Source organism: Zeus faber (genome assembly GCF_960531495.2).
Source record: "Zeus faber genome assembly, chromosome: 8".
Classification (NCBI taxonomy): Eukaryota; Metazoa; Chordata; class Actinopteri; order Zeiformes; family Zeidae; genus Zeus; species Zeus faber.
Genome location: NC_137195.1, coordinates 29,142,251 through 29,161,949, shown reverse-complemented (window position 1 = coordinate 29,161,949; position 19,699 = coordinate 29,142,251). Strand labels below are relative to the sequence as shown.

The 19,699-nt window shown below is 42.0% G+C and overlaps 2 protein-coding genes across 2 annotated transcripts in view; one reads left to right on the top strand and one right to left on the bottom strand.

Moving 5' to 3' along the window:
- Positions 1–4,155, bottom strand: part of ano10a (anoctamin 10a) — a 43,496-nt gene extending 39,341 nt beyond the window's left edge. The window contains exons 1-2 of the mRNA XM_080006027.1: positions 4,029–4,155; positions 1,719–1,874 (exon numbers count right to left, since the gene is read on the bottom strand). Of these exons, the coding sequence (XP_079862153.1) occupies positions 1,719–1,854 (136 nt within the window). The 5' untranslated portion in view covers positions 1,855–1,874; positions 4,029–4,155. The remainder of the gene's footprint in view (positions 1–1,718; positions 1,875–4,028) is intronic.
- A 140-nt stretch (positions 4,156–4,295) lies between these two features.
- Positions 4,296–17,092, top strand: abhd5a (abhydrolase domain containing 5, lysophosphatidic acid acyltransferase a; the record flags this gene model as incomplete). The annotated part of the gene is made up of 8 exons (XM_080006098.1): positions 4,296–4,327; positions 6,893–6,934; positions 8,665–8,750; positions 9,678–10,050; positions 12,060–12,214; positions 15,271–15,382; positions 15,524–15,710; positions 16,481–17,092. The coding sequence occupies 8 exons, from the start codon at positions 4,296–4,298 to the stop codon at positions 16,568–16,570; spliced, it is 1,077 nt and encodes a 358-aa protein (XP_079862224.1). The 3' UTR covers positions 16,571–17,092.
- Between the last annotated feature and the right edge of the window lie 2,607 nt (positions 17,093–19,699).

Genomic DNA, 19,699 nt, shown 5'->3' with positions numbered 1-19,699 from the left:
TTTTTACATTTTCCATAAATTTCCCCCGAAAGCCGAATATCCCGAACTTTTTGTGAGCAGTGTGTGTGTGTGTGTGTGTGTGTGTGTATATATATATATATATAGTATATTAGGCCCACGACTATTTAAGATGTCCACTCTCCAGTTGACCTACTGTCATTATTGTCTGCACTTTATTTTATCTTTCCTTTAGGTAAATACTTTTATATTACTTATACTACACTACTACTTTCCATTTTAGATTTTTACATTTTGTTTAAAAATGAACTGTTTAAATACTCTTTAAATTCTGTTTTTAAATACTGTTTTATTTTACTCACTATTATACCCTTATTTTACATATTATGTAAAGTTGAGTCAGCTCTGAGACTAAGAATCTCATTACTGGTAATGATGCTTGCATTGTTATCAAGTATTTGACAATAAACTTGAAACTATAATAACATAAACCTAGTTTGAGCGCTCTCATTACAAAGCTATTGAAAAAAATTTAAATTAAAAAAAAATAAAAAACAGCTCCCATTTTGAAATTAAAAAGCTGTGCAACATGTAGATTAAAATAAAGCATTAAGACTGGTCCTTATTCATATGACAAAAAATAAATTGAACTTTGAAAGATGACCTCTGGTCAGGATTCAAAGGACAATATCTCAGGTAATGGGTTAGGGTGGGAGGAGTGTAGGAGTGAAAATCTGAAATCTCTTTCGGAATGTGATTGTGTTTTCCTAAAGTTAGCGCCATCTCATGGTGACACGCTGAAATTTTATAAATGGCTGTGTTTACAGTTGAAATTAAACACGCCCTGTCAGGACACATGAGAAGGGGGGGGGGGGTTCCAGCCGAATGGCAGCCGACTGGGAGGCGCCTGGTGGTCGACTGGAAGTTGATTGGAAGCTGGTTGCAATTCGGCTGTCAGCCAGCTGGAAGAGCCCTTTTCAAGTGGCTCCTATTGTAAGGAGTGAGAAATCTAGGCCGTTTTAGCTGCAAAGTCTTGTATATGAAAACGGAGATGCAGTTTTCTTCGAGATGATAATAACCGCAATCCTACTTTTCCATGTCAGTTACAGTGGTGAGTGTGATGGCTCTCCTCAGTGTCCTGACTAATGAATCAAAATGCACCATGATAACTGCCTCTTGTGGCTTCAGGATGGCGGTGGCAGCATTGGGTACACAGGATATCTCCACAATCAAGTGCATTACACCCATTACAGTGGACTGTATGATGGATTCTTCTATTCTTAAAGGAGCAACCAGTAAATATGGAACACTAAAGGCAGCTATAGCAACTACAACTACATTGGCAAAGGTGTCGCCTCTTCCACCACCAATAAACTGATACTGCATTTCATTGGAAGTCAGAAATCGGTAATTCTGTCCCGGTAGTCCCCACTTCTGAGCTAAATGTCTTCCATTGCCTCTGTTCTGGAAAATATAGACGCCCACAGCAAATGTGTGCTTATGAATTCAATATGCATCTGTACAGGAGCTGAAACCACATTGAAGTTTAGATCTAAGTTAGTCATGTTTTCAAATAGAAACCTATGCAAAGGGAACTTGGTTGACTTTCTTTGTTTCAAAGGAGAATCTAACTTGTTTCCTTTAAATAAAAACAGTGTATAACTGTTGTTCATGGGCAACATTCTGTTGCTTATGTCAGATTTGGGACTGCTTGCATATAAGCCCAATGTGAGAAGGCAAATAGTTCATTGTGGTCATACCTCCATTCCGCTGTTTGTCTCTGATCCTATTTAGTAGCCACGCAATGGCTTCCTCCTTGGCATCTGAGGCCAGCTCCACCGCCACAAGAGGGATAAACTTCAAGCTATCGCCATACACTGATGGCTGTTCCAGCATCTTCTCCACTCCCAAAGAGCCTGCACGAGCCACAGTGAAGAAAATGTCATAGGCATGGACACCCATCTTACTGAGGAAAGGTTACATTGAACTATTGCTATTTACTTTAGTTGTGATGGCAATAATGAATAGTCTGACAATTAGTCAAATTCATTTGGGCTATAAAACTTATATCACGTCAACAGGGACAATTTACCATGTAGAGGTAATATACTGTATGTAAAGTAACAAAGATAAAGTGCAGCCCGAGATTACAAAAATAACTTCTGGGTAAAGATGTTAAAGACATGACATGGAAATTTACCGTGAGAAGTGCTTGAGTCAAAGTAAATACTCTGCATTGACTTCTGTGTGTGTGTGTGTGTGTGTGTGTGTGTGTGTGTGTGTGTGTGTGTGTGTGTGTTCTGTATGCTGTGAGATCTATTTATTCTGCACTGACTGTTCTTATGGTTGCGCAGACATTTTATATATTTTCTTCGATTGTATTTCTCTGTAAAGCACATTGTTATGCCCTGGTATGAAATGTGCTTTATAAATAAAGTGTGATTTGACTTGAGGTCTGACAAGAAGGTGTGCCAAGAAGTGCTCCACACAAGTATGTGTTGTCTAATCCAAGCCATAAAAGGTTCACATTGTCAGATATTCCTTCAGTCAATTTATGTTCCGTCTGGATCTGATCTGCTGCATTTATTTTACATATGAGGTATCGGGATAACTGAACGGCTGTCCGGGAGAGTAGCTGGCAGATACTGGTTTACTGACAGTGACAGCTGAGATCTTAACAGCTAGAGAAGGGGCGGAGCTTATGTGGCAGCCACACAGGGCAGATTTGTCCTAATAAAAGCTGAAAAGTTACAAGCAACTTGATGATGAGCAATATTATACTAACAGACATAATAAAAAAAAATTTAAATCTTAAATAGTCCCATATCACTCCGTTTCTTGCCTCCCTTCATTGGCTCCCTGTTAAATAGAATCAAGTTCAAAATACTGCCGTTTTTATCTGCTTGTTTGTTTTTAACTTATATTTTATTGTGTTTACTTTTTCCTCTGCATTCTTATAGATTTTCTATGTTTTTTTTATTTTTATTATTAAGTGTTACATTTGTTTTGATGCCAACTCCTTTTTAATGCATCTTTCATTGTGTCTGTTTTCATGCCACTTGTCTGGTCGTGTGTGTTTAGAAAAAAAAGAGGTGCCAATGAAACAAAACCTTTAATATCTTTTACTTCTATAGCCGCATCAACTGACTCTTGATCGATGAGTGTTTTTGATGATGTGGAGCCACTGAGCTACTGGACCTCCACGTCACTTCGCTGACACACCCAACAGTGGAAATTCACCTTTCTATTTTAATAAATGAACCTCCAATGTCGGTGAGGGAACAAATAAAGATAACTTTATTGGGCTCAAGAGAAGGCATGTTACACACGAGCATGCTCCCGGGTGTTTATAACATTTATTTGTCCACAGTGCTCTCTTATAGGGTTCAACAAGACATCCTACTACCTAGAAATGTACATACAGAGAGGAAAAGGGGGGTTTGTCGAAAGGATAACACACATCACCGACACACCCTCTGGAGTCAAGCGAACTGATCTGAGGACAGTGACAGTGGTTGTCCAAACGGTTCCGCGGACAGAAAAGAAATCAATGCGTAGGCTAGCGGGGGTCGTCAAGCATAACGCCTCATGATAACATCATCTCTTTGACCATCTGGTACAACAGCATCAACACGATCGTATTGAGATCAACACAGACATTTGCTTTCAAGCTGAATATGATCATACAGTCGAAGCCAGTAATTGTAAACCTTGACTCGCTGAGTAAACCACGAGTCATTACTTCTGTGCACAAAAAAACAGATACATGTTTAATTGTCTGACCCTCTCGTTTGTTTTTATGTATAATATGCGATTTTCTACGCAACACAACGGCGTGGGACACGTTTCAACACACCAGTCCTGCCTGTCAAACCATAGTTCTTCTAGTTGGTTCTTTAACGTTTAAGCTCCAGACGGGTTTTCCCACAACTGGTGAAAACCAACTCATTTATTATTATTATTATTATTATTATTATTATGAAGTAGGGGTGCGCGTAGAATGACGAGCGTCAGCACAAATAACCCCGCGTTCCGCTTCGTTGAAAGGAATCGCCTCGTTGTGCACATACCAAGCTCTCCTTCCCTCGGACGCGGTGTTTGGGTAAATGTTATTATTTATTTTTTATTTTTTGACAGGAGAACTTCTTCCGCAATGTGTTCCGCCTTTACAGGAGGCGTCGCTGCGGCGCGCTCGTTTCGACGCGCCACGGGGCCAGGCTTCGGCGCCGTATTTAGCCTGTAAAAGAAAAAAACAACCCCAACGGAAAAACACCGCCCGCCGGAGATGTCGCGAACGGCCAAACCGAGTGGCCCAGATCACGTGGTCATGAGGCAGAATGGCCGAACAGGCAGTGTCAACAGAGAGAGGGTGAATTCAACTTTTATTCGGTTTTTTTTTCCCATTTAACCGATCTTTATATTTATATATCACTGATTGTACGTGTATGACGTTCAGTATGCTACATGTCCACACAATTGTACCGTTTTCAGCCCGATTGGTTTGATTATAAATTATGAACTCTGTGCATTCACACTACTCAGGTGATCGCTATAGGCACCATGGTATAAATTATACACATTATAAAAAACATCGTCACGCTGTAGTCGTTATGATAATGCAATACTGAATGACGTCATTTGTCTATGTGCGCTGTTTGGAAAGTTAGTCAGATTGTTTTGCATTCACTATGATCATTTATTTCAAACTGATCTAAAATGTAATTGTTTATGTATATATATATTGTATATATATTTCCTTGTTATGAGTTGCACTCACAGCTCACTAAACTAACTAACTGATATTTCTGCTGAAGTAAAAGTACATAAAAACTTGCTCTTCAATATACTTAAAGTATTAAAAGTAAAAGTGTCTGTCATATCCAGTGCCCTGTGATAACAGAGCGTATAGTACAGCATAGTTCTACTCTAGTTGTAGTAGTATAATACATAGTAGATTTTACAGTACAAAGTACTAATGCTCATGCATATCCTGATTTCAATTTGCAAAAAAATAGTATAGGTGGTGTCAATAGTCATTTGCAAAGATATGGACCTCACGAATAATGTATGAGCAATCCTAAATAGTCAGTTTGATAGATCTAGTCCCCGATTTTATTTATTTTTTATTATATTATGTGTTTGTTGTTCATGTCAATCCTTAGAAGTTTAGTACAGTAAACAGCATATATATTTGCTTTCAAATGTGGTGGGGTAAAAGTCTCCGGAACTTATTGTACTTAAGTGAGTACAGATACTTTGAAAATGTACTTAAGTACATTAACAAGTTAATAAGTTGTATATATCATTCAGTATGTGCAGCAGGTCCAGCAGGTGCTGTGTATATGTGTGTATATATATCTAAGTTTTCAGACCCCTTCGCTTTTTCCACATTTTGTTGTTACAGCCTTATTCTAAAATGTATTCAATTAATTGACCCCCCTCATCAATGTGCACACAATGGCCCACAATGACAAAGCAAAAACAGGTTTATAGAATTTTTTGCCAACGTACGTTTATAAAAAAATATCACATTTACATAAGTATTCCGACCCTTTGCTATGACACTCGCAATTGAGCTCAGGAGCATCCTGTTTCTATTGATAATCCTTGAGATGTTTTTCGACAACTTGATTGGAATTCACCTGTGGTAAATTCAATTAATAGGACAGGATTTGGAAAGGAACACCTGCCTATATAAGGTTCCACAGTTGAGAGTATGTGTCAGAGCAAAAACCAAGCCATGAGGTCGAAAGAATTGTCCTTTGACCTGCGAGCAGGATTGTGTCATGGCACAGATCCGGGGAAGGATATAAAAAAAACTAAACTGCAGCATTGAATGTCCCCAAGAACAAAGTGACCTCCATCTTTCTTAAATGAAAGAAGCTTGGAACCACCAACACTCTTCCTAGATCTGGCTGCTGGGCCAAACTGAGCAATGGAGGGCGAAGGTTCTGACCTGATGGTCACGCTGACAGAGATGCAGAGTTATTTTGTGGAGATGGTAGAACTTTCCAGAAGAACAACCATGTGTGCAGCACTAATAAGGCCTTTAGTGGCTGGACGGAAACCACTACTCAGTAAAAGGCACATGACAGCCTGGTTGGAGTTTGCCAAAAGGTTCAGGGAGGACTCTCAGACTATCAGAAACAGGATTCTGTGGTCTGATGAAACCAAGATTGAACTCTTAAGTCTGAATACCAAGCGACATGTATGGCACCGCGCATCACCTTGCAAATACCATCCATACAGTGAAGCATGGTGGTGGCAGCATCATGCTGTGGGGATGTATTTCTGCAGCAGGGACTGGGATCGATGGAAAGACGGACGCAGCTAAGTACAGCGGAATCCTTGATTAAAACCGGCTGCATAGCACTCAGGACCTTGGACCGGGTGAAAGGTTCACCTTCCAACAGAACAGTGACACTCAGCACGGCGCCAAGAAAACACAGGAGTGGAGTGTCTTGATGTCCTTGAGTGTCCTGGCCAGAGCCTGGACTTGGGGGGAGTAATAATAACAATAATAATAATAACAATAATCAATAATAATAATTGAATCAATTTTAAAATAAGGCTGTAGCATAACAAAAAGTGTAAAAAGTGAAGGGGTCTGAAAACTTTCCAGATATTGTGTGTGTGTGTGTGTGTGTGTGTGTGTGTGTGTGTGTGTGTGTGTGTGTGTGTGTGTGTGTGTGTGTGTGTGTCTGTGTCTGTGTCTGTGTCTGTGCGTGTGTGAGTGACACAGACAATAATTTAGAAAAAAGGCAATAATAACTGCTACTTTAGTTTTTACATAGCTTTGCAATATCATATGTACTCCAGCTGCCTCCATCCCATCCCAATATCCAGCCGTTCGTCCTTTCCATCCAGTTTTGATCTTGTGTTGTTTTGGCTTCAGAGTGCTTCAGCGAATTCTGACGTTTCTTGGTATCCATAGTCTTTTTGGCAGTGTGTTGGCGTACCTGGACACCACCTTGAGGTAACTCCAGCCCCCGCCCATGTGTCTGTGTGTGAGCCCCCCCGCATGTGTCCTCCATCGCTCCATTGCGCATTTGTTTGGTTGTTGTTGTGCAATTAACTTGTCTGATTAAAGCTCTATTGATTTATGTATGCATATATGCATGCAACCCCGGATGTAAACGTGACAAACCTTGACCGATGTAGGCATATAGTCAATTTTTCCATTTCTGAATATTATATGGTATGATTATTTGCTCTTTTTTGATGCATTTAAACAGCCAGAGGAATAACAATTAACCGATATAATTATCAAATTAAATAACAAAAATCGCCCTTTTTTTGTATTAGTTATAACTTTCAGTACTTAATATGTAGCACATTTTATATATTTTTCAAACTGGATTGCTGTTGCCTCACACAAATTTTATTATTAATTCAAATTATCCTCTTTTTGAATTGAACCCAATCTGAAGCAAATTTTGTCATACGTTGAAGCCTAAAGAAAAGCTTGTCTTTATAGATACCCCCCATGCATTGAAACTAATGTGATAACTAAATTGCATGTGATGTATTCCTCCTCTGCGACTGCTACTAACTAACCCTGTGTTCCCGGGCCTGCCCTGGCACCCCAAATGGAAAGCTGATCGATAGACATATAGATAGATAGATAGATAATTGAATAGATCACTTATTTAAATATAAAAAAAATAAAATGGCAATATATGGATAAATAATAAATAAATAAAACGGTTAACTGTACACAATACAAATTGGTAATTCACAATAAACCTAATGACCAAAGCTTAAATGTAAGCCTAGAAAAAAAAACAGTAAACAGAATGGCAATAAACCTCAAAAAAGAACAATAAGCATACACCCATATATCAACTCAGCTTGGAAAATAGCATAATGTATTATACATAGTACAACACAGAACATACTGTAATAAGCTGGTAAGCATGTATTAATAATTCGTATTTATAATTTATACCCTATATATGCCCGTAACAATAATTTATGCTGTGCATAGTATTGCATTGTGTATACAGTATTTGTATATATTTTAAATATCGTATTGTTTATGTTCTATGTTTTTTTCTATTTGTATTTATTTGACCATTTAATTAAAATTTAATTTAAAAAATATTTTTTTTCATTTATTTTATTGTTTTATTCTTCATTTTTTTCCAGCTATAAAGGTTTTTTTTTTAATTATTATTAATTTAAATTGTTTTATTCTCGTGAGTCTGCATTGTAACACTCCAAACCTCACCAGAACTAATTCCTAGTATATGTTAATGTATCAGATAGAATAAAGCTGGCTCTGACTCAGATTCTAATTACAAGCCAATTTTTCCCCTGCCCAGTCAATCATTTAAAGATTGAATAAGTTAACGGAAAAACGCCTGTATTCAAAACTGTATGTACCCAGATTTCAACCCAAGTTCCACAACTTCTCTGTTGTCACCCAAATGCTTTCGCCGCTATTCTCAACTTGAAATCCCTTTGTTGCTAATAGAGATTCTTCTGCAAATCTGTCATTTGCATTACTACAATCTAGCCGTTTCTCATTGTGGGGAGCCTACAGCAAAGCCCTGCATACCAATCAGTGAACATCTGGTAAGGCGGGCAAACCAACCGATCGTCCTGTGCGTCAACCCTCTGCTTTTGACCAAAAAAAATCAAATCTTTCCTCGCCCCGCATGATACGGACTGAAGGATGGTGATGGGGTGTCTCTGTCTGTGCAGGTGGTGTTGGATCCCCAGCTGGCTGCCAGCGTGGTGCCCCACCTCTCAGAATCAGCTGAGAAGCGCAGAGGACAGGATGCTGCGACGTAGGCATCTTGAGACATATTGTTCTCTTAATTGGCAATTAGGAAATCCCTTTGCTTTAAAAAAAAATGTTGACATATGTTTAAATCTCTTATTTGTTAGATGTCTCTGAAAACAGTTTGTTTTCTGGCGCCGTTGATTTTTGTGTTAATGAGCCACTGCCCTGATTGGCTGAGGGTTCGACTTATTCGAACTTGGAAAATCTCATTGTGATCTCGACTCAAGAAAATGCTTTATTTTATTTGAACGCTTAGGGATCCAATTTTTCAGACTATTTTCAAAAACAGGGCGTTTCACCTTCTTTCACTTCCTATATGTTTCGACCAATCATGTTGCTGGGGGCGGGGATCCGTCAGCACATGGAATCTTTCCCTATTGGAAACAACCTGACCAGCGAAACCAGAACAATAACATGCTTATTGAAATGAGCCATGGCTGACCATTGATTGCCAAAGACTAAAGAAACCCTTGAAAAGGACCACTGGGATCCCAGATTACTCCTTGGCTAAGAGAGAACACAAACTCGGCCAGCACTGAAAAATGAAACTTTTCCCATAAAGCTAAAACATCCTATCTGGACACCAATGTTCTTTGACAAAGTTTCTGTAAAGATTTCCTGTCGTCAGCACCATCTCGACCGGCCACTGCAGAAAAACACATTAAAATCTTCATCTGTTAGCTCCAGCTTGCCACTCGCGAAGGAATTTCTGTTCTGTATGATATCCCCGCAACACTCTGGATACGGGTGGGCTTTTAACTTAAACCGCCCCTTGTACTTACAGAACAACAGTCAAGAATGTAAAAAATAAGTAAAGCAACCTTTTGAGGAAAATATTTACATAAAACTAGTCCTTACATATTGAAGGACCTTTAACGTCTCTTAAATTGTTGAAAAACATGTATTTCTGTCCTCTGATGTGTCTAACCAGGAGTATGCAGCAAGTTCTCCAAACAGTATGTCCCCATCGCCGACGGCAACCTCCTGTGGACCCTGGCCTTAGACAGTAGCTCCCGCGGCAGAACGCCTATGGTGCTGCTCCACGGGTTCGGCGGCGGCGTGGGCCTCTGGGCTCACAATGTGGACGCCCTCTCCCAGCAGCGGCCCGTCTACGCCCTGGACCTGCTGGGCTTCGGGCAGAGCAGCAGGCCCTCGTTCTCCACGGACGCCAGCGAGGCCGAGGCTCAGTTCGTGGAGGCCGTGGAGCAATGGAGGGCCAAGGTGGGCCTGGATGCCGTGATCCTGCTGGGACACAACCTGGGAGGGTACCTGGCGGCCTCGTATTCACTCAGATACCCAGACAGGTAAGTAGGGGTTGGGTTTCTCAGAATATTTCAGTTCTCATTCCGTGCTAATGTGTTGTTTTGATTCATGTTGGTACCGCTGCCACCACCACCACTCTGGCACGCTTCTTTTCATTTTAGGCAATCGGCGCATTCAATATGCTTGATAGTCACCCAGTGGGATTTAGATGAAACGCACGGTGGGCTAAAACAAATTGGAGTGAATCACAACTGTCATTAAGCGTGAAGCATGGGCGCATTCAAGTCTAAAGTGGAGATTCATATTCAATTTCTTAAATCACAAAAATATTGTTCTATTTGTTTCATTTTTCCTTAATTATATTGCGAGTAACGAAATATCTCAAAGTTCTTTCCTGTTCAACTTTTACAAGGAAGAACTAGCTTCAGAGGAGGCTTCGTACCGAATCCGTAATCGCATCCGACAGTCGGAGCCTCCCCTCTAGTGGCCGTCGGATGAACTGCGTCTGAGTTTCGCGTCACAAAATACAGTATGTCTGAGAAGGTTGGAGAGCTCGGTTTTTTTACAGTACAGCAGGGAGTAGTTTGATCAGCTGGACATTAACCGTGTTGCATGAATGACAGTAAAAAAATGTCCTTTAAAAGTGCGAACAAAAAAAAAAAATGCACAATTCACTTATATTGAATTTGATTTATTGATTGCCTATATGGTGACATCCAACGTTAACGGTAACAACATTATTATTTTATATACGTGACTTATTTAATGGGTTTTAAAACCAATTCCAAAGGTCATAGCATCGGACCGAAATGCATCCCTCGAACGCACGCTGCAACTGCGGTGCGGAATCCGGCTCTCCACAGGAATGAATGGACTTCCGTTTTTCTTCTTTTCGTTTGTCCGATTTGGTGTGAATCGGGCTTAAGAGTCAACCAGTCTTATGGTGATCATTTGATACATTTTCAGTTCAATTAAAGGTGTTAGATACAGAACAGTATGACATGCCATTTTCATAGCAAGGCCAGAGATACGAAAATGGAGAGAAAACCGTTTTCTTCTAGTTGTCGACCATCCAACTGGACACCTAATCTACATCACTTCCTTTGCGACAGCAAAAGCCTCTGTTCCGTTATTTGGTGGCATGTAAAATTATATTAGTCTCTCAAATTTTTATTTTTACTTTTAAAATGAATGCTATTTGTCAGTGTATGAGACTATAAGCAATGAAAAGACACAAAGAACACCAGCGTTCGGCGAAGGCTAGTAAAACAGGGGTTTGGGGGGAGGGGAGGGAGGTCTCATTGAAGCTGCAAAGCGCGGGGGCAGAACATTCCGTCGTGTTCACAGGATGCAGTCGTAGCATGCCTGCAGGTGCTGGCGGCTTGCGATAACGGAACTGTCCTCCATGCCTCCACCCCCCCGCCTCCCAACAGGACCGTATCTCCCCCGAGTGCTCGCTCGCTCTCTCTCTCTCTCTCGCTCACCCTCCTCCCAGCTCTTGCCAGGGAGGGATGGCGAGTTAAAATGTCCTCAATACCTTATCTCTCTCCTTCATCAGTAACACCAAAACATCTTCCCTGCCCTCCCTTCAGCTGTTATCTCGATGTTCCAAATGCCTCCGAGTTATAAAAAATAAAATGCTCCTTATTTAACGTGGAACCACGTGCGTAAAAGAAAAGGTGTAGGCTGAATTCATCCATGCACTGTAGGTTGTGGACGTCAGTACGGTTGGTAACGAAAGGAAAAAGGATGAAAATGATCTTGCAGGAGATGCGGCCACTTTCAACCATAAAAAAAAGAAAAAAAATCGACATTGCTATACACTGTAATTGATTAATATTTGAGACCATATTGCAGATTTAGAACTATTTCTCCGAAGGGCTTTCGTTACCTAACCTCGAAGGGATAGGGTTAGGGTTAGGGGGCCTCATGTAGCCCGTCGCCAGGGATGAAATTGGTATTTTCGTCAGTCAAAAGAAAGAAAAAAATCCCTCTTTACAGAGGGAAACTAACCTCCCCCTCCCTCCCTCCCTCCTTCCCTTGGCTGTAGAGTGAAGCACATGGTGTTGGTGGAGCCCTGGGGCTTTCCTGAGCGACCCGACACGGCGGACCAGGACCGGCCCATCCCCGTGTGGATCAAAGCCCTGGGCGCCATGCTCAGTCCCTTTAACCCCCTCGCCGGGCTGCGAATGGTGGGTCCGCTAGGTACGGCCAATGCATTGCAGCAGTGCCTCTTTAGGAGAAGTCTGTTGACTCGGGCGCTACCTTGCCATCACTCAGGGACAGTAAGTGGCGATGAATGGTTTGACTCTTTTTTTTGAGAGTCGCTTTGTGACGCCCCACTCAGCAAAGAGATGAGTTCAATTTTCTGACTCTTTGCTCGTTTGATTCAGTTGGTGTGAGTGAGGGAGGACTTCCATTGCACGATGGACGAGAATCGGAAGAATCAAAAACCATTTCATTCAAAATTGTGTGTGAATCACAAAGTGTAAATCAGTCACATTCAACGTGAATTGAAGATGAAAATTCTCTCGCTCGCCACTCACTGAATCTCTGAAACTCAACAAGCATGTATGGGCACGTCGCGCTTTTCATTTATCAAACAAATCAAGGTTCGAGCCCCTGTAAAGGACTCTGTGTCTGTCTTTGTTAACGAACTAACAACTCTTTTGTCAAAGTAACTCAAGTTTTCAGAGTCATTTTCTTTTTTCCATTTTATTTACAGTATTTATTTATTTTTTTAAACCTGTGCTGTCAGCATGCTAGGCATACAACACAGAGTATTCGTATGCTATTAGATCAAGGACAGAGTTAGTCTGCAAGTGGAGTTCAACCTGCAATGCAACTCTTTATTTATTCTTTAATCATCAAGAATTGCTGCAATAACTGTCCTGTGGATGACCTGTGGGATGACAAGAGCACAGTTTTTGTTACACAGAACTACCACCAACCCCCCTCTTTGAAAAACGACCTTACCATGTTTTGGTCTAAAAAAAAACTAATCACTACTCCAAGAGGGGGAGAATCACCACGGGTGAGAAAAATAAACATAGAACCAAACAACAGCATGTACATGGACAAAACATAAATGTAAGAAAAAAACTACAAAACATAAATGGAAAAGTATAAACATCAGACAACAACATGTTTAGACTAAACAGAGTTAATTAAGTCCAGGAAAACTGGGACAGCAATTGGGCATGTGGCCTCTTTCTGTCATAGTTATGGCAGTAAATGAGGGAGGAAAGGAGAGGGATGCAACCAGGAGGGTGCTGGGGGTGTGTTCAAAGCAGGTGCTCGTGGTGTGTGTTCCTGTGATGAGACTGCCTCTGTGTGTGTGTGTGTGTGTGTGTGTGTGTGGTGTGTGGTGTGTGGTGTGTGTGTGTGTGTGTGTGTGTGTGTGTGTGTGTGTGTGTGTGTGTGTGTGTGTGAGACAGACAGTAATTAAAAATAAAAAGGCAATAATAACTACCTATTCTGCTACTTTAGTTTTTACATAGCTTTGCAATATCATATGTACTCCAGCTGCCTCCATCCCATCCCAATATCAGGCCGATCATCCTTTCCATCCAGTTTTGTTCTTGTGTTGTTTTGGCTTCAGAGTACTTCAGCCAATTCTGACGTTTCTCAGTATCCATAGTCTTTTTGGCAGTGTGTTGGGGTACCTGGACACCACCTTGAGGTAACTGTGTGTGTGTGAGAGATGTGTCCACCAGTGAGTGTACAGGACTTGTCACAATTGGTTCTGATGTATGAGGTCGGTATTCTATCATAGCACCTCCAAGCAGCGGAAAAGGCCCCGAAGCCACCCCTGAGTCCTGCAGCCGTACAGACACCTCACAAAAGCCCCGAGCACCCGGCCCCCAGAGAAGCCAGATGCCCGCAGAGCAACCCCCACGCCTGGCCCCGAGGAGCATAACCCAGTCCCAGAGAGCACAAGGAGACACGGCACCTTCAATGCACACACATACAACCCACCCCCATGTGCATGCACAGGACGCAGGCACATGGGGCCGTGGGCACCAGGCATGGACCGCAGGCCCAGGGCCAGGTCCCGCGTCGACAAGCGCGGCACCCCGCCAGAACCGCCCACCCCACAGGCGAGCGCAAGGGCGAGGCCCGCCCCATCAAGTCGCGAGCCCCGATCGCCCATCCATGTAGCAGAGTGTGCTCAGCGACCAGTGCCAGCCCCTCCCGCCCCTGCCGATGCCAGCAGGCCGCTAGATGTGTCGGCCCTCCACCACCCAGGGCACCCGCCGCAGAGAAGCCGCGCACCCACTACCACCCACCACCCACCACCCAGGAAAACCCCAGTGCTCAACGTGTGCATTTAGCAATTGCAGTTTAAATTGCGGGCCGTGGGGTTTGCTTGGAGTCCTCCAAGCAAGTCGAACCCGAGTCACTCACACCCCTCCTGCCCCGCAGACCATGGTCTGGTAGAGTGTTGTTCAGAGTAAAATTGAGTGGTATAAAAATTTCGGGACGGGTGAGATGCACGACAGGGCAGGAGTGTGACGAGCAAGATCGCAGCCGCCCACCACACCCCCACCCACATAACTCGCATCCCACCCGTCCTGCAGCCTATTGTGTGGTATATGTGCTGAGTATTAGTTTTGGCACTGGGAGAGATAGGCGAAGCACAACCAGATCAACGCAGGGGCGCAGCAGGCCGGCCAGTGGCACCCCCCAGTACCAGAGATGAAAGTAGTCATCTCTGGTATTAAGGGAACAGTGAGAACAAACGTCTTCAACCCCATTTTGAACATTTTTTCTTGGGTGATATGAGCTCTGTGTAAAATCTTATATTGGATGAGTTGCATTTTGGAATTGCGGGTCATAAAATAGGTGTTGTTGCAAATATGCTTCCACAGGTTGATATCGGTGGAAACAGCAAGGTCTGTTTGCCATTCCATGGTAGGTAGAGATAAAGTGTCATCTGTTTTTGGTAAAAATTTGTATATTCTGGAAAAGGTTTTTCTTTAATTACCTATACAGTACGAGTAAGATGTTGACTGCAGAGACATTTTCAAAGATTTGTTCACTACGACTGAATCGTTCGCAAGTCAATCAATCATTGATGATGCAAGACTCCTATGCCATTGATTGGGGAGGCGTCTATATCTTAAGTCTCATCTTTAGATCCTCCCCTTGAATCACCGACTGTCGAATGTTGTTCCCGCTGTCATGGGAAAACATAGTGTTTTTCAACTTAACGTTGCTTCATGAAAGAATGACATCCTATCCTGGGTCAACCCTCCAAGGTCCCACCCTGGTGCAGACCCTGAGGCCGGATTTCAAAAAGAAGTTTGCATCCATGTTCAGCGACAACACGGTCTCAGAGTACATCTACCACCTCAACGTGCAATCGCCCAGGTCTGCGCACACATTTTGTCTTATCTAATGCAACATAATCTCGTTGTTGAAATAGGTCAATCGTTGGAATCGATTTGACAAATTAGCATAGAGCGCAATCACCCAGACGCGGCTGTTTTCCATGTGTCCTCCTTGTCGCAGTGGGGAGACGGCGTTTAAAAACATGACGGTTCCGTACGGTTGGGCCAAGAGGCCCATGCTGCAGAGGATCGGCGGCCTGCAAGCCAATATCCCCATCACAGTCATCTACGGCTCGCGCTCCAGCATCGACGGCAACTCGGGTGCCACCATCAAGGACCTGAGGCCGGACTCTCACGTGGAGATCGCTGTAGGTTCATTCTTCACTCGCTGTATAGAACCACGCTGACCTGTAGGTCGCTCTAGTTAGAAAGGTGGAGGTTCGGGTGTGAATTTGAGGAGAAAAGCACGGGTTATCCTTATCCAAAGGGAGAGCGTGTTTCTTTTCCAGATATTTACCATGTTCCATGAATGATGGTTTAAAACCCCCTTTATATAGTGTTTGCAAAGTGTGGAAAAAAAACCCTCACAATTTACTTATATAAAGTTAGATTTATTGAAAGTGAATATGGCGACATCCAACATTAATGTTAATAAGGTCATTAAATATGTGATTTATTTACTTATTTTTGAGCCCAATTCCAATACAAACCTTAAATTTCCATACTCGTGTCAGCTCAGAAACGTAGAGTTCCAACAAAGTTCCAAAAAATGTTAATGCATTCCCGGAGCCCCAATTGCACATAGCTTTTGGTGCATGGAATCTGACTCTCCATCGGGATGGATGAACTTGCGGTTTGTTTTTTGTCATTTGTCGGATGCGGTGTAAAGCCGGCTTTCGCCATTTAACAAAATTATCTAGGTCCGCTCGCACAGATGAGATCAGGAAGATTATGTAATTATTGCGACAGCGCTAATCTGGTCTTTTTAAATTATTTGTTTGTATTAATCCCATGTTTACCTCAAGTATTTAACGTCTTTTTTTAACGCTACAATTTTGGCGATGTTCATTCAGCCATCACTTTGTGACTGTTTATTACATTTCTTTTCACTAGCTTTTGTTTGTTTCTTTCCCCTCAGACGATCCGCGGGGCGGGACACTACGTGTATGCCGACCAGCCGGAGGACTTCAACCACAGAGTCCTGCAAGCATGCGATCGTGTGGACTAAAGACATAGACAATGAATTAGCAGCAAATTGATTTAATAATTTAAATTTTTGACTCATACATAATATAAAACATGATTTCAGGTTTATATTAGTCAATTAATCTCCAGACATTCCGGAAGGCTGTTTTTCTTTTGTTCTGTTTTTGGTGGATTTTAGTGGACTCAAGGTCCTAGTCACTTTAAGGCAATATTCAAATTGTACAAACGGATTTCTCTAATCTCTCTGAGCCGGATCATTTTATTTTGATTAATTTGGTCTTTTCTTTTGCCTTTCGAATTGATTCATGTGGCAAAACTTGTAACAGTAAGGCCAGGATCAGACTACACAGTATTTTTGTCTTTCACAACGGTTACCATCAGACCTGGTGTTATGGGCGGGCCCAGGGGGGCCAGGCCCGTAACACGGAGGGAGCGATCGGGGCACAACGGAGCAGTGGAGCGGAGATTGCGGAAGCTGCACATCCCCGCGCCCCGTTCCTCCAAATAAAATAAATAAAAACAGTGTGTTTTTATTTTAGATGTATTTATTTTACCACATTTCCTTATTGAACAAAACAAAAAAAGCCCCTTGCATAATACGGACCCTTTCTCAGCCCCCCCCCGCCCCCGGCCTGGGGCCTGCCCATAAAAACCAAATGCCCGACCAGTTACTTTCCTCTGGCGCCGGGTCTGGTCATCATGTCAGATTACGCGATGATAGTGCCATAAATTCTTGCCAGGTCTTGGCCGGGAGACTGGCAGCACTACAAGCTGCCTTTCACGACATTGTGTGAGTTCAGAGGTCGTGTTCCGAAAAAAAAATCAATTGGGCAGCATCCAGACACAACTATAAAAACAAATAGTGCTGGTTTCACCTCCAATCATTCACGTAACGCGCGTGCGGAAAGGATCGCCTGTTCACCACGCAAACAGTGACATTCAACCAAGCTCAAGAGAGGAAATTAAAAAACGTAGAAAAAAAATTAAATGACATTTTACGTATTTTGGGATTTTCAGCGCGACAAGGTGTAGCGTGTGAACAGGTTTATGTGCGTTAGTCTCACGGTCAAATTGTGAGACTTGACAACTCTGGCCTCCACTATTTCTCGCCAACAGTTGTCTTTTTTGACTCTGTCATGGTACAACCTCGAGGAAATGCAAAAAAAAGGCAGTGGTATCGTTGCCACTGCTCAACGAACATTTCCTCGCTTTCATTGTACCACATGACGGCAGCAACAGCAGCATCTCCCTTTTTTCTTCGCCATGTTTACATATGTGCACCAGAGAGCACTCTGTCATCCTATTGGTCAACGTCAAGGAACACGACATAGGCAGGCAGAAAAATAGAAGGTATTCTGACACGCTAGATTTTTCTTGGGGTGTTGTGGGGCGTACCAGACGCCTCATCGCTGTTCTTCGATTATGTGGTACAACATGTCATGAAAAGATACAATGATGAATGAGGCAAAATGATTTTATTTAATTCCATATTATATTAAAATTTCCCAATCTGAAGTAGTTAATTAGTTCTGCCTAAAAAAAAAAAAATCTGAATTTTTATAGAATTTGAAACATTACGTTGGATGGATTTACAGTATGAGGATGGTATTTGTGGGGACAAAATGATATATACAGATGTTATGGCGAAGAAAACTATCTTGGCACATACTGTATGCCCTTTTTTTAAGCATTTGTGTTTCCGCCAATCCCACTAATGGTCCCTACGATTCCATGCAGCGTTATTATAATATCAAGTTACATGTCAATTTGTTTTAACGGCAACCGGATCCATGTTAATGGGTGATATTAGTCCGAGCACACCACACACAGTGCCTTTTTATTGTGCATTAAGCTTTTCCCATTAAGTGATTTTTTTTTCTTTCCTTTTCTTTCTCCTGTGGCTTGTGGATTTGCCCCATGCTTATGATCCAGAACCCCAAATCTCCATACCATCATTCTCATGGGCCAGTTGCAAGTGGTTTTGGCAACATACAGTATGTTATTATTATTATTATTATTATTATTATTATTATATATTTGTTTCTGGTCTGAGACTATGAGGCCATATTTAAATCTCATCCTGCAGTTGAACAGTATTTTGCATGAGAGTTTTTGTTATTTTTGTTTCAAAGCTTATTGGATCAGATCCGTTCCAAGATACATTTTATCCTTTGTCCTCCTTTCGGTGCCCTGTATATTTTTAAGGCAACTTAATTATTCCCTTTATCTCGTTATATGCCAATCATTCATGAATTTCGGGCATGAAAGAAAACAGTTTATTTTTCTCAATCCTGGAAATCCTGCTGTGTATATTTACTGCCGTAGTGCTGATTTTAAAGCATGTTCTACCTCTTCAGTTGTGTTTTAAAAATGGGATGATGCCATATTGCCTCACTTCGCACTTCACTGGGAATGGGATGTGCCATTGCACCACAAAGAAATCGCGTGTTTAAAAAAAAATGTCGACATTGGTGCTTGCTGTAGAGAGGACTAAAAAAAAATAATTTACTGGCGGAAAAAAAATACAAACAATTTTCATCACATGAGGAATGCATTTAATTTTCTACGAACCCTTTTTTTGCTTATAAGAGAGACGTGAAAATAAAATGTCTGGTGTTGTGTGCCTGTTGTTCTATTCTCTCTCCTTTCTTTTTTTTTTACGATGAATAATGTTGGCCAATTTTATTTTGCTCCACACTCGGCAACGCTATATCCTTCTGCCCCCTCCCCTTGCTTTTCACTTGGATGGAACAAAGGTGACAGATGAGTCGATATGTTTCCTCCGTCCCTCCTTATCGCTCCACGGCTGTCGGACGTCTGGCAGAGGAAAAGCGCTTCTGTTCACGATCAGTTGTTTAGCGTCAAGCCTCTGTAGTTCCCGTGCGCGGCCACCGGGGGGCGCCCCCGTGTAGAGGCGAAGTGGAATTTTGAATTGCGCCAGTTCAAAATTCCCCCAGTGACGAAGAAGAGGAGGAAGAAGTAGTGTGTGTGTGTGTGTATATATATATATATATATATTATTATTATTTTTTTTTTCAAGGCAGATAATCTCTATTTTATGTATATATATTTGGCCTATAGTGCAAGTGAGATTGCCTGTGTGTCTTTTTTATAAAAGACCATTTACAAATTACCAGCTAAAGGAGGTTTT